The following is a 25,397-nucleotide window of genomic DNA, read 5'->3' as shown; positions in this document are numbered from 1 at the left end:
TGCAGTGCTCACGCTGTTGCCAAACACCAGTGCTCTTAAATTACTGCACAGCAGCTCTTCATTTACCACAAAGTGCCTGCCTTAGCTGCAGCGATTCTGGCCCAGCAAAAGAGCGTGTTATTTTGTAATAGTTGGCTGATGTGCTCACAGCCGATGCTACATTGCTCCGCCAGCACAGGGGCCTGTGGCCAGATCCAGTTACTCTGGCCAGATGGAGGAGCAGAGCAGAGGGAATTGCTACAACCCGAGATGGAAAACTTATTTGGTTTGTGTGTTTTGGATGGTGGGTTTAGGAGAGTGAAAGATCTAGACTTGCCTCAAAATATGGGAATATGTTGTTTTAACTCTGTGACGTTACCACAAAGGGCAAAGATAGGATAGGTGTGTCTTCTCCCTGGAAATACCGTGGTAAAAATTGTATGATGTGGTTTACTGCCTTGGAGATTTTTCTGGGAGCAAAACGTGTGTCTTGGTGTATCCACAGCAACAAAACTAAGATAACAGTCATTTTAAGTCACTAGCTTAAAAGGAGAAGCTGAAAAGCTTTAAAAGGAAAAAAAAAAAAAAAAAAAAAAAAGAGTGAGTACTTTGCAGAAATTACAGCACTAGAAAACTTAGAGCTGTGTCTTTAAGTGCTTCACTGGATTGATTGGGGTAGAAAATTAAATGACATGTAAACTGTTGTTGTTACGACTAAAATTTCCTTTGCCTACACTGGCTGATTCTCCTGTCTGCCTCGCTCTCCACAGGTACTTCTGAGTGTTTGCTCAGGGCAGGCTTGTGGGATGGCGTTTACGTGACTGTTGCTCCCCGTGGAGCTGGGTGCTCACTGGGAGTGTGGGGGTACTCGATTCATCTCCCAGCTCTGCAGCAGACTCCTTGGGAAGGTCACTTCTGTCTTCCTGCATGATGTCAAGTGTTGTGGATGATCTCAGGGCAGCTCGAAGTGTCGCTGTGACTCCAATGTCATACCACAATATTAGGTGGGCCTCTGAAAGAGTGTGGTGTGACCCTGGACCTAGCTAGCAAACCATCAGTTAGCTCGGGCAGTGCTGCATTACCCTTGCTCAGAGAGAACGTGGAGAGTGGGGAGGATCCTGCTGTTGTGGTGTGTCCTTCCTCATAGTGTCTCAGGTCCATACCCATCGCAGCATGGAAAGGATAGTCCTTCTTGTGCTTATAAGGATGACAGAGGGACAAATGTGTGCAATACTGTCATACTATAAGAGATGTATCAGCTCTCTGGGAATTGGAGTAACTCCTTTAGAAAATACCTATGATCTCTACTTAAAGGCTTACAGTGAGAGATAGTTGGCTATGTCCACTGAGAATATATTTCAGGAGCTAAGTACCTGTCGTATTTTAAAAACACCATATGTTTCCCAAAGCCCTGGAACAGTTTTAAGAATCATTGGGCGAGTATTGGAATCAATGCATTTAAACAATGCTGTGTTTGTATTTGTGTGTGTGTATAATCGTATATATGGAATTAAATGTATTCCCTGAAAAGAAACCTCTTCAATGGTGAATTTGAAATAATGACAAATCAGGTTAAGATTTAAACTTTTCCTAACCATTTAATAGCACTTAAATTAAAAAGTATTTACCATTGCAGGTTTGGCTAGGGCTTTAAAGGAAAATGAAAGTGCTTGAACCACAGGAAATCAATGGCTTAATTGTCTGGAAAAAGAGTTCACTACAGTGCCAGGATAACCTGTGAGAGCAATAGCCTATTCTGCAGGTGTAGGGAGAATATTTGTCATTTAAGTTTTTCAGCAATATCAATTCCACAACGGGTTATTTGTGAAGTTGTGAGACTGATTGGGAGTTGAAAATGCTATTGTAGCTTGTGCCAGGAAGGGATTGAAGAAAGACTAAATGAAGGATGGTGAAATATTCTCTTTATTCTGGTAGAACCAGTCACATTTCCTTACTTTCTTTCACTGTAGACAATGCTATTTGAAAAACAATTTTAAATATAAAGTTTGTTTTGATAAACCTACTTCTCTTGGTGAGCCATGAAGTTTGGGGCAGTTTAGGTAGTAAATAAATGCTGTTTCTGAAGATTTTAATTGGGTTTCAGTTTTCCTCCAAGGACAGCTTGACATAAAGTAAAAGTTACACAAACAAAAAACCCCAACAAAACAAAAGAAGAAACAAGCAAATGAACAAAAAAACCCCACCCCAACTTTAGTAAAAAGGAAATCCATCATTCATTCATCTAAAAATGGCAAAAATCGAAACTTGAATAAATCTGTCATTTATTGCATAACTGCTTAGTTAAATGAATGGTAATGTATCTTCCTTAACAAATTTGCATGCTGACCTTTAGTGTATGAGGTATTTTAATCTAAACATCTATATGTTTTCATAGTTACTAAGCAGGGAGAATCAGCCCTTTTACAGGCATAACAGCTAAAAATAGAAAGTTTAAAGCTGCTGACCTTAATCAAGGTTTCATGTTTTGGACTTTTAGTCACTTTGATTTAATTATGAATATTGAAACTATTAAATTATTAGTGCACATCGTGATAGTGTTTGAATTATGAATAAATGGTCAGCATCAGGCAGCCTCTCCCTTCTGGCAGGTACAGAAGGGTGTTGTGGGAGCTGCTCCTGTGCCCTCCGGTGAGATGTAGCATGTCCCACAAAGAACCTCTGCTTGTTTCCCTGGCAGTTGAGGTTGGGTGGCTCTGTGCCACAAGCGACTGTTTGAGTTGGTGCTGTTATCTCAGGTTGTATGTCCAGTGCTGGGTGTTTGCAGAGCTCCTTAGCCCCGCTTATGGAAGCTTAGGGAAGAGTGATGATGTCTGGAAACCTAAATAAATTGTCTAGGACAACACTCTGGATTTCACATGATTGTTAAAACTCCTCAGCAGTTTCTGGTCTCAAAGTAACCTATTTTATTTAACAATATAGTACACATCTCCTCGAGATCTAGTTACACTAGATACAAAGGCAGACATTGAGAGTTAGATTACAATGATGGAAAGCAATGGCTGATGCAGAGAGGCTTTCAGGAGTCTGCTGATTTCAGCCTCCCTTGTAGGTTTACCTGCTTTGAGGAGTAACTGCCTTCTCAGGCTGCACTGGGACAGTCTCATCCTACCCAAAGGATGGGTTGTTCGTGTTGTCGATTCCATCTAGAGTGCCCAGGGTACATAAGAACTTAAAGCACCATCTTTCTGCTCTGTATTTGGGAATAAAAGTGATAAAAGAGAAAGCTCCTCTGCAGGAGAAGAGGGAGCTTTCTCACGGGTCAGCCTGAGAGCTGGGAACAGCCAAAGGAGGATCACAGATCTTGCAGCTTTCAGTGCGAAGTGCTGAGCACAGATGCCTTTGCAAGCAGAAACACAGGATGCAAATATTTAACAAAACGTTGTCAAGTGAATACTCCAGGCCATGTAATTCTTTCTGCTAAAAGATTAAATAACACGTGACAGATGGTTATGTTGCTTAATACAGTACTGGAAAGTGTCTAGTATTACAGTAATACATATGATAAATATCTGACCTCTTTTTAGTCTGCCAGCCATGTAGCTGCACTCAGGGTCAGTTGCTTCTGAATAAACAGGAACACTTGTCTAGTTACTTGTTTTTGTAACTGTAGTTTGGTAAAGCAAAGGTGAAAGAATATTTCCTGGAGCCTTAATCTTGGACAGGGAGACACTTCTTTAGTTGTAAGTTGTACATGGGTCTCAAGCACACAAGATCACAGTTCATTGGTAACATTTGCAGCTCCTTACTGTTTCTTGGTATAGGGGATGTAGCTATAACCCAGGGCTTTATTGGATTTAGTGTTTACTCAAGAACTTTTCATGGTGTTGGACAAAGTTGATAGAAGGTGGTCCTTTTCAAAAGATAATAGGTTTGCAGGAGAGCTCACAGGAGGGATGCAGAGTGCAAGTGGGTGTTTAGGGCAGAGTGCTTGAGTGGTGTTCTGCTGTTTGCACTAACTCTAATGGAAGTTGCATGTGCTCATCAGTTTAAGAGCTGATATGCAAGTGTGCTACAGTCCCATATTCTGGACTTTGTAAACAATAACTCCAAAGAATAAAATCAATCCAATGGTTTTCAGAGATAAGAGTGAGGCACGTGTCGTCAGGGTTAATGCTGATGTAAGGAGAATAAGAATAGCGTAGAGTTCAGGAAATCCTAAAATAGGAGTGGGAAGAGAGTATCTATTTATATATTCCCCTATGTTTTTTGTATATATATATAGAGAGAGAGGAACATAGAGGAATCCAAGAGGGTAATTCAAGTATTGAAGCTTGCACAGATATCAGCTGGAGATAGCTTATCTGGTGGATTTGCTGGGTTTTGAGTACATGGTGATGGGTATGGGCATGGCAGGAGAGTTGTAGTCTTTTCTGAGGGCGAGGAGACATCTTGCATCAAGCAATAGGAATTGAAGGAAGAGATTTCAAACAAACAGAATGATTCCAAGTTGTCAAGTGGAGTTTTGTTTGAGGGGAGAACGTGTGGGCAAGAAATACAATGTTACCTTAATTTAAATAAAATATAATAAAAAAGCAGGGGTGGGTGGGAGACTGGTGGGTGGTGGTGCAAAGATGAAATTTACTGACATTTCTTTTTGGTATTTTTCTTTTAAAAACAAGACTAAGCAGTGTTCATATCTGCTTTAAAATACAATTTCCACAGTCTCTTGTGTTTAGTAGGACTTCACAGAATAGCTTATTTTTTTGTTACAGGTACTGTCTGCTAATGCAAGAGTACAAGCAGTCAGTAAATTTCCTGATACAGATGCAGTAGCTAAAAGCAGAGCAGAGACTGAAAAACGCCCCTTGCTGCTGGAGGAGGTGGCCATGCCTAATCTGTGTGGCACAAGGAATTTCTGTGCGTTCTCTTGAAGACAAGGAAGATGAGTAGTTCTACACACGTATGTCCTATATGCTGTTGTGACAGAAATCGGGGCAATTCCCTGCTACCTGCTGTGCCTGGTGATATCTAGTCCTGGGTATCTACGTGAACACTGGCAAAAAGAGATCACTTTGTAATGCCTTATGGGAAGACCCACGCAGCAAAGCCTTTCTTCCTTTTTAGGGTCATTGTTGAATGTCATTGACGATGTCATTGATAACGGTTCTGTTTCTTGGGATTGCTGCCCAAATGGGTACAGCTTGGTGTTTATCACATTATGGGTCTTGCCTCAAAATAGAGAGGGTGAAGCTATTTTCTGTTTTAAAGGAAAAGAAAAAAAAAATTGTCGACTGGGCTCAGAAGAATGAAAACTCAGGCAATATTAGCACATCATGGTACTAAGTGTCTCCTAACTGCCAAGTTCATTCCTTTGCCTTTAAAACAGTCCAATAAGTCTCACCTCTGTGCCTGGCAAGATCATGGAGCAGATCCTCCTGGAAACTATGCTAAGGCACATGGAAAAGAGAGGTGACTGGTGACAGCCAACATGGCTTCACAAAGGGCAAATCGTGCCTGACAAATCTGATGGCTTTCTATGACGGGGTTACAGCATTGGTGGATAAGGGAAAAAGAAACTGATGTCATCTACCAGGACTTGTGTAAAGCATTTGACACTGTCCCGCACAACATCCTTGTCTCTAAAATGGAGAGATGCGGATTTGACCAGTGGACCATTCGGTGGATAAGGAATTGGCTGGATGGTCACATCCAGACAGTAGTGGTCAACGACTCAATATCTGGATGGAGATCAGTGACAAGTGGTGCCCTCAAGGGTCCTTATTGGCTCCAGTATTATTTAACATCTTTGTTGGGGACATGGACAGTGGGATCGAGTGCAACCTCATCAAGTTTGCAGAGGACACCAAGCTGAGTGGTGTGGTTGATAGTCTAGAGGGAAGGGATGCTATCCAGAGGGACCTTGACAGGCTAGAAAGGTGGGCCCATGTGAACCTCATGAAGTTCAACAAGGCCAAGTGCAAGGTCCTGCACCTGGGTTGGGGCAATCCCAAACATAGCTACAGGTTAGGTGATGAGTGGGTTGATAGCAGCCCTGCAGAGGACTTCAGGGTATTGGTGATTGAAAAACTGAATATGAGCCAGCAATGTCTACTCGCAGCCCAGAAAGCCAACCATATCCTGGGCTGCATCAAAAGAAGTGTGGGCCAGCAGGTTGAGGGAGGTGATTCTCCCCCTCTGCTCTCGTGAGACCCCACCTGGAGTACTGAGTTCAGCTCTGGGGCCCCCAGCATAAGAAAGATGTGGACCTGTTGGAGCGGGTCCAGAGGAGCGCCATGAAGATGACCAAGGGTCTGGAACACCTCCCCTGTGAGGACAAGCTGAGAGAGCTGGGGTTGTTTAGCCTAGAGAAGAGAAGGCTCCAGGGAGACCTTATTGCAGCCTTCCAGTACTTAAAGGGGGCCTACAGGAAAGATGGGGAGGGACTCTTTATCAGGGATTGTAGTGATAGGACAAGGGGTAACAATTTTAAACTGAAAGAGGGTAGATTTAGATTAGGTATTAGGAAGAAATTCTTTATGGTGAAGCTGGTAAGGCACTGGAACAGGCTGCCCAGAGAAGTTGTGGATGCCCCATCCCTGCAAGTCTTCAAGGCCAGGCTGGATGGGGCTTTGAGCAACCTAGTCTAGGGAAGGTGTCCCTGCCAATGGCAGGGGGGTTGGAACTAGATGATCTTTAATGTTCCTTCCAACCCAAACCACTCTATGATTCTATGAAGTAGTAGCAAGCTCTGGACAGTACTAGGGTACTGAGAGATGTCCTGCATCTAGAAACCAGGTTCCTTGACCAATGTGCAGAGAAATATAAGCCCAAAGGAACAGTTGTCCTGGGTCATAGCAGAAAGTTGTCTTGATCTCTGACAGCAATGTCCGGGGAAGAATGCAAGAGTGGGGAGAGCAAGTACTGGTGTTTCAAAGCAAGAAAATCAGAGAGCAAGACCCTTGTCTAGCTCAGGGTGTCCAAGTTCCTGGAAAGCTGAGGTGTCTGTGACAAGTCTTTAATCAGACAGTTTGAATTTAGGCATTAGGACTCAATCCACCCTCTCTTGCTAAGCTATAGTTTCCCCCCTTAAGAACCTGTGAAGTTAGCCTGAAAAAAAAAAAAAATCTCCTAAATGGTTGGGAGTTGTCAAACTTCTCTTCAGGTGGACTTCAGGTTGTGTGGTGCGTGCCAGAGAGCCAGGAAGAGTTTGACACAAGGCAGGACAGAAAGATTAAACATGAGCCTCTGGTCTCTGGAGCAGGATGTCTGGTGTAGCTGGGTTTGAGGGGAGCCTTGTAGCACTAACTGGAGTTACACTGCAGCTGACATTCCTGTTGTTATTAAAGTTAATGCTTAGAGGCCCCATTGTGCTCAGCAACGCATGATAAATAGGCATAAACATCTTGTAAAAGGTGGTCCCTCATCAAAAGAGGAGACCAAAAAAAAAAACAACAAACAACCTGAGAATGAAAGTGGGACGCAAGCAGACAAAATGTTTTGCCTGGGGTTCTGCAGCAGGTTGTTTCCGGAGAGGGAAGTGGACCCCTGGTCTCTCAGCTGGTGGTGCTAGCACCTTCTTTGCTGAAACTGTAGTTGCCTGTGCTCATGTGTTGGACAGGTCAAAGGAAATCTGTGTAATGACTATGATACTCAGAGGAGGATTTTGGATGTCTTCTAGACTTGAAGAGTAGATTTAGGTGCAGCCTGCTGAGATCACATCCTCTCATTAGTGTAATGCTGCCACTTCTGATGGCAGCAACAGCCTCTGTTTCAGGAGGTTGGATTGCAGCCTGAATAGCCATATGTGACCTCGCTTTTGTTAACATTGTTTAACAGGCATGATGAAGATATGGTGGTACCGGATTGTAGATGACTACACAGGCTCACTGGAGGCAGTCTTGTGTGCATGCTTCTGCATCTTCTCTGCCTTATCTCTTGAGCTGGTTGTTGACTGTGTTGAAGGCATGCATGACTGCAGTGTAGATACAGCTTCAGATACATGCTTCCTCCTGCATTCCTATAAAAAAGATAAGGCACGAAACGTGTTCCCTTGCATCTGTGCTTGTGTTTACTGCACCGTACTCTCTAGGGATGCAAATGAGTGGTAAGACTGGGTCAAGCCAGTAGGCTGTCTAGCTTGTTTTCTTTTTCACAGTAGCCAAGAGCACCTGCAGAACGAGCCAACACCAGTCCACAAAAGTCATGGGGAAAGAAGGATTTGTTTGCATTATTATTATTAAGGCTTCTAGCTTGTTCTTGCTTCATGATTGAATTTGTTTTTCTAGGAAGAATCTTTGCTGTTATGAGTCACTCTGGCTTAAAAGAAGGATTTTGCTTTCAGCTGCCTTTTGCCTTAAAAGGTGATGTTGCTTCTGGTATTTGTCAAGTTTAGGAAAAAAAAAAACACACCCCAAAACAACCAACTAAAAATGATCAGGCAGCTCTGTCTTATCAAGAAACACTTGATATCTACTTCCTTAGTTATTTGTTTTAGAAAAAACAAAATAAAGTAATGTTTAGGGAATGCATTGCTGATTCTCCTTTGGGCCCTACTTGATTTATGTGGCAGTGAAGTGTCAGACAGTAACACTCCTGCACATAACAGGGATGTAGCCTGCTTTCTGTTGTGCTGGATTTCTAGACCATCTGGAAATTAGTGGCATTAAGCATGTGAAATAGCAAGATTAAAAAAAAAAAAAACCAGAACCCAGAAAACCAACAAAAAAACCCCCACCAAACAACAAAAATTAGGAGTTACACTATGGCAAACCAGGCATAGTTGGTCTGCAGACCAAATGTCTTTCAAGTGTGTAGATAAACTGCAGTCTTGTTTGTCTGTGATCAGTAAGGATGTCACATTTGTAGGGGTTGACTTTTTAACCCTAAGTAATTTACAGTGGGGCTAATTGCATTGTGCTTAACTAAAATCTATCTGCAGTTCCAAACTTAAAGCTAAGGAGATTTATACACTAGCAAAAATCTTGTGGCACAAAACAGTGGTGTAATTCATTATCCACTAGAACGATAAAGCTGCAATGGAAAAGGAAGACATTGGTTTTTTTGAAAAGGTTTGTCTACAGTACAGACCTTACTGCTGCTTCTGTATATGTAGAATGGAACCATTGGTTGATTTATGCATTTGAATGTTGCTATGCATTTTTAGTATGGCTGCAACCTTACTTTTCCCTGTGCAGCATCACTTTGTGCAATTCTAGCAATTGCAGCAGAAGGTGCTTTTCATTTGTGGGTATTTGTTGCATAAACTGCTCCCACCAGCTGAGCTTGCTTCATTGCATTTGTCAGTCTCAGAAGCTCGAATGATTAGAAATAGTTATCAGTTTTACTCTTCCTTGCCATGACCTTCTCCCTGCATAGAAAACATAAACTTGTGCTCTCTTCTGAATGCTTTCTGTGCATTGTTCCCTGGGAGCAACAACACTTGTTTCTTGGGATGCTCGTGGGCCATAAATTACAGGGTGCTGTTCTGTAGGCACTCTTAACCTGGACTTTCCTCTGCATGCCCAGCATGCCTTATGTCTCTTGCCATTGCATGTTCACTCTCACTTCATTAGTTTGTGTGCGGATTCAATGAGAAAAAGTCACTTCTTTTAAATATTTTTTTTTTTAATTCTGTATTGGAAATATTCAAGAAGAGATCTTCTCCAATAAGTCAATCTTTATTTGGTGACCTGAGTTTCATTTTAGTAACAAACTTCATTGAGGTTGAAGACTGTACGGGGGGGGGGGGGGGGGAGGGGAGGGGATTGTGAAGCAGGGAGCTGTAATCCTGGATTGAAAAATCTGTTCCTAAAGTGACTCTTGATCACCACCTGCTTGTTTTACTCATGAATCTGTTGGTTTGTGTCTTGCAGTGGCATCGCTGAAGGGCTGGCTGTTATTGCTGCATCTTGTGTGTCATCTGCAAAACCACCAGTCCCAGTGAGTTTCTCCTACACACACTCTGTTTTCCCCAGTGAGAATTTGTTAGCTGTAATCTGTGATAATAATCTTTTTCTCTATTTGTACTTTGTCAGTTCACTTACTACTGCAAAAAGATATGATTTACCAATCCCAAGCCAAATGGATACATACCTTCCTCCTTGCCTCCAAAAGCTCATACTGGAAGCTCAGCATTGCAAACTCTTCTTTTCTGGCTGCCTGCACACCTTGTGTTGGGGGGATGATGGAAGCCTATGCGATTTGAGTGTGTGTTCTGGTTATTCATCCAATGGCTAAGATGAGAATTGGACAAAATATTTTTTTCCTGAGAACAGCTTCAGAAAGAAAAACCTATTTAACTAAAAAGAGGAGAGAAAATTATTGCTTGGGCAAAGAAGATTGAACTTCCCTACTTCTTCAGAGTGCCAGAAGCAAACACATCGTACATGTGTGGCACCTAGTCATAGGCAGTGGCAGGTGAAAGGAGAGGGTGTCTCAGTGCTGACATATTCCTGAGTCTGTTCCTAGGTAAACTCTTAATGAGAGGCTGGAATTTTCCCAGCAGTGTAAGGGAGCTAATTCAGTGCTATTTGGATACGAAATGAAAATCCTCGTTCCCTCAAACTCTTTTAATTTCTACCTAAAAGAAATACAGTGAAGAAAATGCTTCCTTACTCCTACCGGCTGTGAATGTCCATGGAACTTGCCTGTGATTCTTTTGTCAATAATTCTCTTCTGCCAATAACTCAGTAAAACATACTTGGGTGATTTTGATATTTTGCACCCTTTAAAACGATGACATAACAATTGCTTGCAAAGCCATCTCTGGTTTTCAGACAATTATTTATGTGTCTTGTGCTGGTTGGGAGAGCTGAATGTCAGTTGTGTATCTCCTGTGTGGAATCCGTCTGCAAGACTAGAAGGGCAGGAGCAAATCTATGCATGTGCAAGTGTTTGCTTTGAGAAAAACTTGAGGATTCAATGAACAAAAAAAATAGTAAGCGCTTAAAGGAGCGTAGGACACTTGCACAATTAAATGGCATTGAATGTTGACACGGTGTAGGTTTTGGATTATGGGGTTGGGCATGAGGGAAGTAATTGTGCTTAGGTAACTGACTCTTCTAAGAACTAATGGCAATAACAGGAGGAAGCAATGCTTTAAAAGGAAAGGGCCCCAAAATCTCTGTTGCAAGGTTATAGGAAAGAGAATTGGACACAATGTCTATTTCTAGCCTTTGTCGATGTTGCGGATGCATAAATTATATATGACTTGTAAAATAAGAAAGGTTGCTTCTAGTGAGCTATTGTGTTTTGCCTGGAAGCATAAAGCCAGCTTGCAGTGTATGTAGAGAATAATACCTGTCAGAAATTGAATATTGAGTGAAAATAATCATTTTAATCAAAAGTAGTTAAAAGTGAGGCTGAGCCGAAGGAAAAAACAACTGCTCAGCTGGAAGACTGCTTCCAGTGCTGTAGACATGCCCCGAGATGTATATTTTATATATTGGGAATATTGATCAAGGCCATGGTTGTACCTTGCATTACCACTGTTCTTCCTGATCATTGTGATCAAGATTTCTTAACTCCTTTGAATTCTACTCCTTTCTCTGTGACCAAGTACAAAGCACTTGGTGCTGGTGTGATGGGGAACTCAGCATCGTATGAGGTGGTTAGCTTGGCCCTTCTTTCCTTCTGATTTAGTATTGTGCAGAAGCAGCTGTTTTAATCACAAAAAAGCTAAAAAGCCATGGCGAGTTTGGTCTCTGTACTCTCTTCTGAGGTCCTCTAGTAAACCTGCAAGCGAGCTTTACCTCTGCTGAAGGTAGCATGATCTTGCCACAGAGGTTGCCTGTGATTTCTCCCCATGCACCCTCTTCCTCTGTTAATGGGGGGATCCTTGATTCTGCCTGCAGACATTTTCCCTGATGGATGGATCTTAATTGAGGACCATGAATTTTGGCTGGGTAAAATGCAGGAAGGAGAAGGGGTTTAAGAGAGATGTGTCCTGTGTCAGCTGACAGAGAACACTGCTCAAAGCAGAAGCTTCTGGGTGCATGGACAGATATTTGGCTGAATCTACTGGCTGTGGCGCAGACATGCCAGTTTATATCAATTAGCATTCCTGACAAATCATCTGTAGTGATTGTGGCTGTTTTCTTAGGAGAGTCATTGTAAAAGGGTGTCACTGGAAACAGTGACTGTATGCACAATCTGAGATACATGGAGCTGAGTGCTGTAAAGGAGCCCTAGACTCCGTGTTTCTGCAAAGAAACAGCCTAGGCTGCTTTTTGAAGTTTTTGGCTTTCAGATCAAAAGCAGGATTGCTTCCTCACACTTAAGTCTGCTTTCTATTTCCCTTCTGATTCTTTACAGTGCTCTGAGAAAGTTGAATCCCTGTTGAACCCACGGAAGCCACCTCCACTTACATCTGTTAAAACTAGCTGGCAGCAAAGGTTGCAGATGAGTGATGTCAGAGGCCTTTTCTGTGCTATAACATCTGGCTACTGCACCCTTGAGAAGGCAGGAGTCTGCAGCTGTACTTCCTTGAGCAAGGCTCGTTGGGGAGCAGGTCAGCCCTGGTGTGATGCTGGATGCCTAGTAGATGCTGCACTGGCAGCCCTGCTGATTCAGTTGCTTCTAACCTTGACCCACACCACCCTTGACTTTCTGCTCTGACTTGCTTGTTCTTTTGTTTAGCCACCAGACTTTCCAAGTAAGCTGCACAAGTGCATGCTGGCTGGTATGCCTGTTGAAAGGAGAATGATCTGGTAGCTAATTTGGAGCTCTGCAAGTCCAGTTTCAGCTCCCTGGTCTGCTTGCAGATTCCCTCTGAGAATTCAGTAGCATGACTTAGTCTCTGTGCCAGTCTCCTTTCTGTTAAAGGACACTTCCCACCTTGGATGGGAACTAAGGGTAAATATAGAGCCAGCTGAATGCTCCAGTATAGCGGTTGAAGAAGTAACGTAAGTATTAGCCAGGATGTCTTTCTGTAATATTTCTGCACAGCCCAAATAGTATCCCTAAAATCTTTTTAGCAGTCAAAATGAGATGATGGAGCACTGTGTATGGATGGAAAATGCAGGGGGAAGGTTGTGTACCATTCTAGTGATACTGAGGTGTGAGCATGAGATCTCAGCATTCACTGTCCCACTCTGATCACTGAGTGTGTCTCACCTCTCTGAGTGAAAGTGCTTGATTGGACCTGGGACACCAAAGGTTGCAAACAGCTTGGGTTCACGTTCCTCACCTGGGGTTCCAGTAGCAGGTGCTGCTTTGTTCCTCATGTGGCTTTCCCTTATGTAGTCACATCTGCTTAACTCAGCTGGCCTGCCTGTTGTGTGTTGGCTTTCAGCATTTACTTCAGGGTTGCAGGAAAGTCTTTTACCTTGCTTTCCAAATGTCACCGGGCAAAGTTCTTTTCAGAGCCTGGCTACTTCATGGCTGCACAGCCTACCTCAAAATAGTTGCTGTCCCTGGTGTGTCAATGAATAGGATCTTGATAGGACTGACAGCTATAAAACATTCCCTCTGAACTCTGAGATGAAAGTGAGGCATTTCCTTTCTCCTTCCAGAGGGCTCATCTGCTGTAAGAGGAGGGAGTTGGTTTTCTTTTTTAAAATGTAACTCATATCAGGTATCATAGCAGTGTCTATAGCACTCCATGGCAGCATGCTGTGATGCATCATGCTATGGGAAACTGGGAATATGGGCATGAAAGGTAACTCTGCCAAGAGGCTTCTGTCTGCATTGATAGGATAGTACACGACTCCTACGGCATTAACTGAATCTCACTGGTGATACAGTGAAAAAGAAGGAATAGGGTAAAATCAAGTTAGGGTTCAAATATTCAGATTGCGAGGATACTTCCTAGAGTTTGATCTGCTTGCTTGCTAATGGCATAGCATAGGGAACCGAATAGATTAAAGAAGTTTGTTTGGCTCTGCACTGCAAATATATAAGCCAACCTTGCTTTGGCTCCCAGCCCAGGGTGAAAAGGATGGCTGATCACCCTGCTTTTCCAGTGTTGACAGCTATTGCTGTCAAGGACAGATGTGACTTGGTTTTAAGATAGGGATAACAGTGTGAGTGCTTTTTAGTGGGAAGGTAGATTTTAGGAGATAATGCAATTTGTCTCTTCCACAGTAAAGGGAAACAACAGAAATGTTTTTGTGTTCTCTTGGTGCATTTTTCTTTATTTTTTTCATATTCATTCCTAGGATGCAAGGATATTGCTCAAATATTCTAGTATTTAATAATCTTGGATTATATCTTTGGTTCATCCAGGCTCATAACCTGTTCTTCCTCATGCCAAAGCCAGTTACCTTACCTGCGAGGAAGCAGGCAGTTCTGGGATGCCACTGGCTCTGCAGAAATAAGTCTGTGTATTTGATCCTTATGAAAATGTTTTGAAGAACTGAACAAGAAAGCAGCGTAGGAATTTGGTGGGCAGATTAATTGCATTCCTGTTTCAGGCTGTTTATTCATAGCTTTAACTTTTTTAAGGCAAAAAGGAGGCTATTTTTAGCTTGCTTTTTTTTCCTCTCTCTATTAACACAAACAAATTTCCCTCTCGGAGGAGAGGGTGGAGTTGGGAGGAAGGAAGGGTGGAACTGAAACTGCTTCATTAAATCAGTTTCAAGATCATCAACACACAATTTTGTTTTCACATTACAGTTCTGAGCACATAAGGGTCTCTTTACCCTTTCCAAAGAGGGGAAGCTTTGCGTACAGAGCGGGAGAGTGAGGGCCTCTGAGACAATTAAGTGGTTATGGAAAGCTTATGACTTTTGCTTCCTGAATATTTTTTTCTGGTTACTTCTATCAGGGTTAGTCTGTTATTTCCAATGAATGGTGCGGCTTGGTGATGGTTTGCTCTCGCAAATGCCCTGTATTGCAAGATTCTGGTATAAGCAGGAAGGTCATCTAGATGTTGCTAAGCCACTAATGATAGATATTCTCCCTGAGATACCTGTGTATACCTGGTGAGAGATGGAACCTGACCTAAAGAGATGAGACTAAGGGTAGGAGGTAAACTGTCAGAAGGGTAACGAAGCTCTCCTGAGTCCTAGTATATATGTTTTGATGGTTTTTATGGTAAGCTGCTTCTGAAATAGAGCAAGAGTAACTCCAACAGCTTCCTTTCTAGGTTGATGTGACTTTGGCTTTAACTTTCATATGATTACTGACTTCAGTGTGCTGCAGAAAGGGTTGCTGAATCCAGGGCCTGTGGATCTAGTCTGTAGAAAGAAGGATACATAGTTTGAGACTGATTGACAACCCAGCAGCCGGTGTTGCCTGGCCATTGCAGAGCACTGCTGGTTTTTTTTGTTTCTCTGAATCTGTTGGATTTTAATGTTGGTTCTTCAGTACCTGTTAGTTTCCTGTCCCTCTGTTGATAAGAGCTAAAGGATCTTTGCAATAGAACATGTGTGAAGTCTACCTCTGGTGAAGGAGTGGCGAGCTACTCATGCTGTCCTGTCTGACTGCACAGGCTACTCAAGGTTGGATCCTAAATTATCTTTTCTTGCCATGTGTTGCTTCTGCTGTGTGTTCTCCTGAGCTGTTGGAGAGCTGAAGAAAAACAGAGGTTATGTTTGTGTCTAAAGAAAATTAACTTTTCTGTTTTAGAAATAAAATAGCAAAAAAACCCCAAGTAAATTGTTCTCTTCCAGTAATAACTGGTTACCAAGTTATTGAACTCTGTCTGTGAGCTCAGAGCTGGAAAGGACAACCTGAATTCCCAAGCCTCAGTCCCAGGGAAGACTCCCTGCTGCTGAGGGATCAAAATGGGGCAGGAGCCCTTTCTGTGGACTCCCAGGTTCTCTCTTTATCTGCTTTCTTCTCCTCTTCCACTTCTCCCACTGGAAGGCTGCTGCAGATCACAACTGCTCTATACTCAGATTTTTCTGATCTCCAGCCTAGAAGCATTCGTGGTTGGTTTATCTCATTTCTGTACCAAGATAATCCTATGGTTTAAATGGCTCTTCTCATTTCTTGCTGTTCCCCTCCTCAAGTGTATTTGAGTGTATTTAACTGGGGTTGTTTAGCCTGGAGAAAACGAGGCTGAGGGGAGACCTTATCACTCTCTACAACTACCTGAAAGGAGGTTGTAGTGACATGGGCGTCAGTCTCTTCTCCCAAGTAATAAGCGATAGGATGAGAGGACATGGCCTGAAGTTGCGCCAGGGCAGGCTTAGGTTAGATATTAGGAAAAACTTCTTCACTGAAAGGGTAGTCAAGCACTGGAACAGGCTTCCCAGGGAAGTGATTGAGTCTCCATCCCTGGAGGTATTCAAAAGACGTGTAGATGTGGTGCTTAGGGACATGGTTTAGAGGTGGACTTGGCAGTGCTAGGTTAACAGTTGGACGTGATGATCTTAAAGGTCTTTTCCAACCTAAATGATTCTATGATTCTATTTGCAAGCAGTGATCCTGTCCCTTACCAGGCTGTGTTTTTCTGGCTTAAACAACCCAAGCTTTCCTGAGATAGGCCTCTTATTCTTACCAGCACTTCCATGTACCTACTCTCGATTCAGTTAATCATCTCTGAATTTTGGTGTGACTAGAACTGCTGACAATAAGAGTGTCTGGGAAAGGGCTGCTTTCATTAACGCTAATTTTGGCATCTGACCATTAACCGTGGCTTAAGCTAGATCATATATTTGAGAAGCATCCTCTGGTCTTGCTTTGAAGACTTCAAGTAATGGTGACTCTGCTCTAGGGGAGTTCTGTCAATGGTTCGTTACTTTGATGTTTAAATAGCAAACCTTAATCGTACCTTAATTTGATTAGGCTACCTTTAGCCACTGCATCTTGAAATGCCTTTCTTTGTTAATTTACAGAGGCTTTTATTATCAGAAATCTGATTTTTCTTAGAAGTGCTCTTACACTTGTAGACTATGTAAAGCAATTAGTAAATTACAAGGGTTTGAATTTCAGAAACTGATTACTCCTATTCCAAGAAAAGGTCCCTTTTAAGGTATCCTAGAGTATCCAAAAATGGCTCACTATCAACTTCCATCTCCAGATGACACTGGGCACTGCACCAGCAAGAGTATATGCAAAGAATGAAAATAAAGTCCATTATTTATGACCCTCTCTCTGTGCTTCCCTGGCTTGTACGAGGAAAGTGGAACTACTTGGAAATTCTTTGCCTCCCCCTGGATTTCTGGCTTCTTTGAAGGTTGTCTTGATCTTTGTGAATAATCTTTGGCTTACACGTTTGATTTCATGCCAGCAAACTAAATCTTTCTATAATGCGCATTCCTTCAGGCTTTGTATATCATGAAGATTTGAGGGATTTCTCCCACTGCTTGGTGTAGTGCTGTTTTCCTTCTACTGGCACTGAAGAATAGTGGGATGTGATTGTGAGCAAGGCACAGCCTGCCGTGCACAAAGTCAGGGTTTGTTACCCGGCTGTGCTGCAGGCACTCTGCCTGTCCCCAAGTGAACTGCACGATTGCTCCCTGTATCCGCCTTTAAACTGGGCGGCAATGACACTCTGCCTCGCCCAGCTGAGCTCTTGTGCTTTCCTAAACCCTTCTGATGACACACTCTCTCTGACTGCTTAGCCAGTGGGCTTACAGTGATGGTAGTAAAAGGCTGCTAGTGAAGATCAGCTTGTGGTCCCCAAAACCCACTTGAAACGATAATCTAGCTGAGCTTAACATTGGCTGTTGGGAGTGCTCACGTTAGGATGCTGGTCAGGCTGGCTGTGGTTCTCTTTCATTCCTTGTGCTCTCCTGGTCTCTGTTTTTTGTTCCACACTGCCTCTTGTAATATACTCTAATTCAGTGGTTTCTAACCTTTTTGGAACAATAGACTGTTTTGAAACGCAAAGTTTCTGGCAGACCGAGCTCCTCATTTATCATAGGTCACTGTTCTTGCATTCAGGATGCACTTAATTTTGCCTGTTGGAGAGGCTACAAGCATTTATCGTGGCCCTGTGAGCTGGGGAACCATTGTGTTACATAAGGACTGTTTTTCTTCTGCTTCACTGTGCCTTACGCTGAAGTCTTGATTAAAGGTGTAGTGATACTAATACATTTGTCCTAAAATCGATTGAGTAAATGCCCCATACCTCTTTAAAAACAAAAAACAAACAAAAAAAACCAAACAAAAAACCAACCAACCAAACAAAAAACCCAAAAAACAAACACCAATGGATATAAGCTGCCTTCTGGATTTTAACTGAAATCCTACCATGAGAAAATTAATTGCTCTTTCCTTCCTCTCCTCTTTGAGTTTTAGTCCAGAGCTAAATGATTTTGGCAAAATACTTTCAGGCATTTAACTTCCATGATCATAATTTTATTTATAATTAATAAATCCTTTCACAATGACAAGCTTTTGCCTTTAGAAAATGCCTGTGAGCCCCTCCTGCTAGATTGCACTGCCAGGATACATACATAATTTATCAGATATATATGTTAAGAAAGCACATATCTTTAAGTGCATTTGACTTCTCTAAGGTAGCAGCCATCCTTGTGCTCTCGGCATCCTTTACATCATTTCAAGTATATCATAAACTCAGCAATTAAAATAACTTGCCATATATCCCATTGTCCTTGAATACTTTTTCACATGTACAATTATAGCACCTTCTACCTTCTCTTTTCAAGTTCTTGGGGGGAGGAAGTGCTCTTCTGCTTTTAAAAGTATTCTTTCCTGCTCTGTCACATGTCGTGTTAGTTCTTTGTGCAGTTCTCTTCTAGTCACTTGCTATAGTCCTTTAAAAGTGCAATTACATAATTTATATAAATTTAGAAAGGGAAGGATGAAGATCTCTGAACCAGTCTATTTTTTTTATCCTCTGTGGAAGCTAGGAAAAATTCAGGTGAGTATTCTGGAAAGCAATTAGCATTGGAAATGGAGGTTAAGATTGGACAGTTTCTCATGTGTGCTGCAGGAGATGTTTCTGAAGTCCCCTTGCCTTTCATTAGTAGGAGTAATCTCTCCCTTTTAATACATGACTGCTGCTGAGTCATGAAGCAGCTTCCCCATAGCTATTTGTCCTTGCCAAAGGAGAAGGTCAGTGTCTGGTTTACTTTGAATTGAGAGGTTAGCCCAACCCTCTGCATTTTAATCTTGAATGTGGGCAAACAAATAGCCTCTGCTTTGGAATTTGTTCTGAATAAGGCTGATTTTATTTGTTTGTACCACAGCAGTGTTCACAAGCCCCAACTGGCATCTCATGCTATGTAAGCACTGTACAACTGCGGGACAAGAAAATGGTCCCTAATCAGAGACGTTTCAGCCCATGTGGAATAAATGACCGCTGCATTAGTAAATGCTCCTGCCCAAACAGAGACTTCATCCTAGCTGTGCCTTGGCCCTTCCAGATGAAGGGAACACACAGTTTGTACTACAGGCTGGGGAGAGCTGCACTTCTTGCATACATGGTGCAGTTGGTCTATCTACAGTAGCTGCCTAATGTTTCACAGATGTGAACAGGCACATAGGATGCTTACCATCCTGAGTAGCACATGGAAAAAGACGGTGACCAGCAGTGGGCTGCTGGCATCCTGGTGAAGGTGACCCAGTCCTGCCTGTGCTTTTCCCAGAGAACCCCTTGCCAATGAACAGGGAGAGGAGCTGTGGGCTATGTGGATTGCTCTTGCCGCCTGCTCCCAGCCACCTGTGTTATGGGACAAAACAGCACCTGGCAGGAGAGGGATAAGGGTTCCCCTTCAGTCAGGGGCTGGTCAGTTAGGGCTATATGAGCTCTTCTGCCAGGCTATGGATTTGGACACTTGCAGTCTGCATTGTTAAGTTCTATTTTAGGACTCATTTGCCTTGTTCACCAATAAAAAAAAAATGTTGTTTTAACAGAAATCTGGGGCTTATCATTTCCCCCTCTGTTCCTGGAAGCTGCATGTAAGCCCTAGATTAGGAGCTGAGGTCAACATGAATCTAAGTGAGAATTATTTTGTAAAAGAAAAACTGTCAGTCTTATGTATTTTCCTCTGATGGCTCTTTTCATGCTCTTGAGCATCGCTGAAGTCCTGTTTGTATCAATCTGCAGGCTCAGGAATACAGTGTTGCTCCCACTTGCATTTTGCTTGCATTTAAAAGGCTATCTCTGTAACTATAAGTGCTGCATCTTGATTCATTTTAATCGGTAACATAGATTGTATGAAGCTTGGGACCTGTATTTGCATTCTCCAGAGTAAGATTTCCAGTCATCATAAGGAGAAGAAAGCAGATTCATTTTTGCAAATCCTGTGTCTGTACTTGAGTCTCAAGTGAGGTGCTGCAATCATTTTGATGTTTGGTGAAATGAGTCCACCGTTGGCTTCAGATGCCTACAACCTAGCTGTCTGCATCTGACTGTGTTATATGGACTCTCCTTCCAGTCAGTAAGAGAAACAGATATCTTAGGACACAGTTCATCTGACCCTGTTTTAGTCAACTGCTTTAGAAACAGACAAATCCTGCTCTGCAGGTACCTATTTCTCTCCATCGACTGTAGCAGCAGTCCGGGTAACTAGCGCAGATGGTGATGTCAACATTTGCTCAAATGAATTCCACATGAAATATTTCCAGTTTTAAATTTAACTGATTAGGCATTTTCAGTAAAGTGTAGTCCCCAGCCAGCAAACATGTCCTGGTACCCAGGGAGCAGGTTGTGTGCTGTAACTTTTTCTATTTCTATTTTCCAGCTCTTTATCTAGAGAATGAAAATTATTCCATCATGACAGGAACACTGGCCTTCAGAAAGCTCCTTTTATCTACACAAATACTTTCTGCAGTATTTTTCCACTCGTGTTGGCCTTTTGCTTATCCATCTTAGAGCTGGATTAACTTCAGAAAGGCAGAAGTGCCTTGTATGGAACTCTGAGGCACGTTTATTTCTTTGACCAGTAAATCAGTATTATAGTTTCCTGGGGGCTGGAAAAGAGGGTATTATTATGGAGTTATACTTCTAAGTCCACTATCCTGAATGCTGAATTTCTAAGGAAAAGATATAAATCCTTTGTGAAGGAGAAGCAGCTATATGAAACAGACTTCAGGTGCCTTACTCTCTTTGTGTTTATGCTTGCTTGCCTCTCTTTTCTACCTTCCTCCCTTTCCTCAGGTGCTACGGTATATTACTTGATCTCCTTTGAGGTAAGTATAGCTTCTTTGTCACTGTATGGAACACATTGGTATTCAGAAGAGCCTTTTCTTGTGTCAGAGCCAGTATTTTGTTTCTTTGTAACACTAACCTTCTTGGAACTCTCCAGCTAATATTTTTCTTTTCTTCTGTCTTTTATTGACTGTGGTACATTGAGTATGGCTTCCCTCCCCAGTAATATTTTGGTTTTTATTCATGACTAATACATCCATTTTATGAAGCAATAAAACCTACTTACAAAGGAAAGCGAAGCTGCTTGCAGGGGCTTGACGGAAGCGACAGTAGGAAGCACGCGCTCTCGAGTCATGTTTGTTTTGTAGATGAGGTCTAGCATGCAGCAGAGAGGCACAAATTCTGTGGCTCTCCAGGATCCTTCTGGCAGCGTTCAGATGTTCTCTTCTACAGTCCGTCTGGGAAGGGATGTGCTGAGGCTAGCTGGAAGGGGTTTAGTTGAGCAGAGAGGGCCATGAACTGTGGTCCTGTTCTCCCCCCTGGTGCTAGACGAGTGGAAATCCCAGCCGCTCTGTCACATCTGTGTCTCTTTTTCCCTACCATTCTTTGTCTGCTTGCACTGCAAACTATTTCAAGAAGAAACTTTATTCCTGCGGTGCCAGTACAAAAGATAGTGCATGGACTTACATCCCGATTCTGCCCCCCTTGCCTTTTTTTCTTCCCTCTGTGTTCTACAGTCATTTTAGGAGACACTGTTGCAGTTCCAGTAACTGAATCTAGTTTTCGTGTTACTTTTCTCCCCTTCTCTCCCCTCCCCTCATCACCTTAGTCATACAGTCTTGACACAATCTTATCGTATATGTGTTTTAGAAGCCTAGAAATTCACCTGGTGTGCAAGGGAGGAAGGATCACTTAGCTGCATTGCAAGTGTTTATCAGTGTGTTCAAACGTGGAAGCTCTTGTTTCCTTTCTACCAGGATCTTCTCATCCACAACAGATTTTTTTGGACCACAGAATTGACATTTATGGGATGTAATAGGCTGTGTAGGAGCACCTGGGTGGTTAGCTGGGTGGAGAGGGGATCTTACCTGCTGCTTTGGTTCTGGTCTGCACCCCTGAAGTTCTAGGGAGATAATATGCTGAGTTGCTTGGGTATTATGGTAGTGAGGGATTAAGAGAAGTGGACAGCTGATTGTGGCTGTCAGAAGAAACATTCATTTTTGTTTGTCTATGAATATTATTTCAGACCCCCCTTGCTTTTGTTATAGATTAAATGTGATTGTAGCTTCTCTGGGTTTCATCTCATGTGGATGAAATGTTGACCTGTGATTCAGGGTTGAAGGTCTAGTGTTGTAAGTGTCTGTTTTGGCATCTCCTTAGCAGAGTCGTCTTGTTCATAGCTGGTCCCTTAAAGGATACATCTAACTTGTCACATCCAGGCCACTGAGTCACTGGTTCAAGAACTTCACTCAGTGCTGTTAGTTATTTGCAGTGAAGTACAAAACACGCCTTCAAATAACATTTATTTTTCAGCAATCCACACTTCGATAACTCTCAGCCTTCTCTTTATAGATAATCCAGTCTCAGTTTTGTACTTCCCTGTTGGTGTTCTCCCAGCCTTACACAAATGCTGCCCCACCAAAACTGGAAACAGCCACTCTTTGTGACCAGTGGTCTGTTCAGAAAGTTTTGATTCTCTGCTTTGAAAGTCCTGGAAATCTAGTACATAGATGGCAAATCCAGCCACCTGAGCAAACAAACAAAAACACTCAACACACCAGAATTTTTCAAGATTAAGTAAAGCTCTGATGGGAAGAGAGCAGTAGGGAAGAGTTGGTGGTGGGGAAATCTGACAAGTTAATTTATTTTTGATGTTTTAATTGGATAGGTTGGGAGACAGGGAAAGAAAAGATGGTGCTGGAGACAAGAGTCATGGTGTCCTGGGAAAGGCGGAGGGAAAGTAATTGTGAACATGACTAGCAAAATAATCTACTTCATGTGCAAAGTCCATTTAAATGTAAATTACCCAAAGTGATTTTTTTTAGTGGAATTTTTAGCAGCACGGTGTAGAAAGGCAGAAGTATTTTTCTTCTTGTTTAAATATGTGATGCAGACAGCTGTAGAGAGCTATAAACACCCCCCATCTCTCTACCTCCTCACACCTACTTCTTTCCTTTAGGCTCCTTGGAGCTGTTCCCTGCAGCAATGCTTCCAGGTAGTGACAGTTAGGATGTTCACTTCAGTCACCAGAGCCCTGTCAGGGCCAATTAGCATCCTAATGACTGGCATGTACCATCTTGATAACATTCAGTCTGTGCTTTGTACCAGGGGACCTAGCCTCTTAAAGAACCCATCTTGTCTCATCTGGCCCATACCAGTCCTATAAACCTGGTTTAAAAAAAAAAAAGAAGAAAATTTCCATTTCATCTTGTCTTCTGAGTCCCAGGGGCTTCAGCACAGAACAAATATACTGTCCTTCCCTTTAGCTGGAAATGATGAATCTTGGCTTGGGGGAGGGGACTTAAATCAAGCTGCTGCTCTTACAGGTACTGAGGACTTTGGGGCAAAGCTTCAACTCAGGTTAAGCAATGCAGTACTTGTTATTCAGAGCTGTGTTGAATAAGAGCAATCAAAGACCCCAACATAGTCTTTAAATATTCAGTACCTGGCCAGTATGAGGACTACAGTGGTACTTTTCTGAAATTACTACTACCTGTTGTTGTTTGGCTGTCTGCTGCAAAATCCATTTCATAATAGACAAGCATCTACAGTCAAAACTGCTTTTGTCATTCAATCAAGCCAGGGCAGAATGCTGTGCAAAGAACTTTTCTGTAACACAGACCAGAACATGCAGGTGAGGATACTTAGGGGAGGTTTCACAGCTGCTCAGCAAGGTCGGAGTGTGGTTGAGTGTCCAGGGTGTAAACCTGCCACTTGGATGCCCTTGTATCAGTGTGGAGATTCTCAAGGCTTGGTACTATGCTGTGCTAAGCTGGAGGGGGCACAGATCCCCTGGTAGTGGCGCAGTTAAATGCTGCAGTATGAAATCACTCAATTTCTGTGCCATGTTTTATTGTTTAGTGACAACATACTTTCCAGAGGAACTCATGCATCTGTCCTGATTTCCAGTCCTAAAAGTCAGTGTTCCTTCTTGCTAACATGGCATTGGTGTCTAATCCTGCCATGTCCTAGCTCTTCAGTGGCTTTAATGAAGTGCTGTGGTGCCAGGGCCAGCTGGTTGGCACACTGTGTTACAGCTGGCACAGCCACGCTGGATCTGAAGTTTAATGGGTCAACAGTTTAATGGTCCTTAGGAGGAGCCAAATCACCTGTGATGCTAAATCAGGCCAAAGAGTGGCTGAAGGGCAGTGTATTATGGTGGTTAGAATGAAGCTACAGTAGGGAGGATTTCAGTTCATAGGGCTGTGGAGATGGCACCTTCCACTGGTAGCATAACAACCTTAACGTTGTATTATTTGAAATAGCATTGCTAAGATTCTGAGGACGAAAAAACTTTTTTTTTTTTCCCCATTGGAGACAGCAAATTCCAAGTGTGAACTCTGGAGAGCAAGTGAGCAAGAATTATTATCATTTTTAAGGTCATAACTATTCTTGAAACACACACACAAAAAAATAGCCCTGCCACCCCCCAGCCCAGCCTGTGAGGCTGAAAGACAGCACGTTAACATGGCCACATGGTGCATATGTTATTTTTAATGTTGCCATGAGAATTTTGTCTTTTCCTGAATTTTTTTAATGATGTTTGCATTTGCTATCAGAATATTGTCATATTGCTATCATGACTATTTAAATTCTAATCTTAATGTTTTGATGTGATCTTCTGCAATGTCACAAGAACTTGATGGGTAAGAAGGCTGCAGGTACACAGACAGGAGCACTGACTTTTGTTCAAGTATTTGCATGTACCTCTTGTCTCTTCTGGACGTGTCACGAGAAGACCTAAGCCTATGACCTGGAGCCCCTTTTCAGAACTGCCACTTTGAATGTCATGGTATCTGTTGCAGTCTGGTTTGTATGCACTGAGCCTGCTCTCATAGTGCACGAGGTGTAGTAAACCAGCAAGGGTGACTTACTGCATACACACACAGTGCCCAAGACTAGAAGCCCTCCAAAGATGGCCCAATGATTTGAACTCTGCCTCTTGTGCTCTCTTATGTGCATGACTATGTAGATACCTCCGAGGCTGAAGCCCTCTGTCCCACTGTTGTGGGGCATCCCCAAATCTGATGTTATAGGCCTCACAAGATCACAGTTTGCTGCTTTCTCCAGGTCCTCATGCATTAAAACCTACTCAAGGTAACAGTTTTTCTTCACAAACATGAAGGCCAAAAACTTGATACATAACCTTCAATAAAAGAGTGATATTGTATAATGATCTCTCTTGAAAAGCTTAGGTGCTTAGCCAAGTGTCAAGTATAGATAAAATGGA

General features: G+C 42.6%; 1 protein-coding gene across 17 annotated transcripts in view; it reads left to right on the top strand.

Moving 5' to 3' along the window:
• Positions 1-25,397, top strand: part of TSPAN4 (tetraspanin 4) — a 443,271-nt gene that overhangs the window by 59,960 nt on the left and 357,914 nt on the right. For 4 of the 17 annotated variants that reach the window (XM_087745837.1, XM_087745824.1, XM_087745821.1 and 1 more), the window contains exon 2: positions 9,813-9,879. The exons of 4 other annotated variants lie outside the window; for them this stretch is intronic. Coding sequence is in view for 3 of the 13 variants with exons in the window: in XM_087745821.1 (XP_087601947.1) it covers positions 9,813-9,879 (67 nt within the window). In the remaining 10 variants the exon portion in view is untranslated. Of the gene's footprint in view, positions 1-4,712; positions 4,901-8,225; positions 8,301-9,812; positions 9,880-12,252; positions 12,449-20,710; positions 20,989-25,397 lie in introns of those variants that run through there. 9 more of the 17 variants (XR_015701873.1, XR_015701874.1, XM_087745818.1 and 6 more) reach the window with 7 other exon arrangements.

This window comes from Nipponia nippon, unplaced genomic scaffold, assembly GCF_047370975.1.
Source record: "Nipponia nippon isolate SJK-2023a ecotype South Korea unplaced genomic scaffold, ASM4737097v1 scaffold_10, whole genome shotgun sequence".
Taxonomy (NCBI): domain Eukaryota; kingdom Metazoa; phylum Chordata; class Aves; order Pelecaniformes; family Threskiornithidae; genus Nipponia; species Nipponia nippon.
Note: the sequence above shows the minus strand (reverse complement) of the source record. Positions and strands in the feature narration are given on the sequence as shown.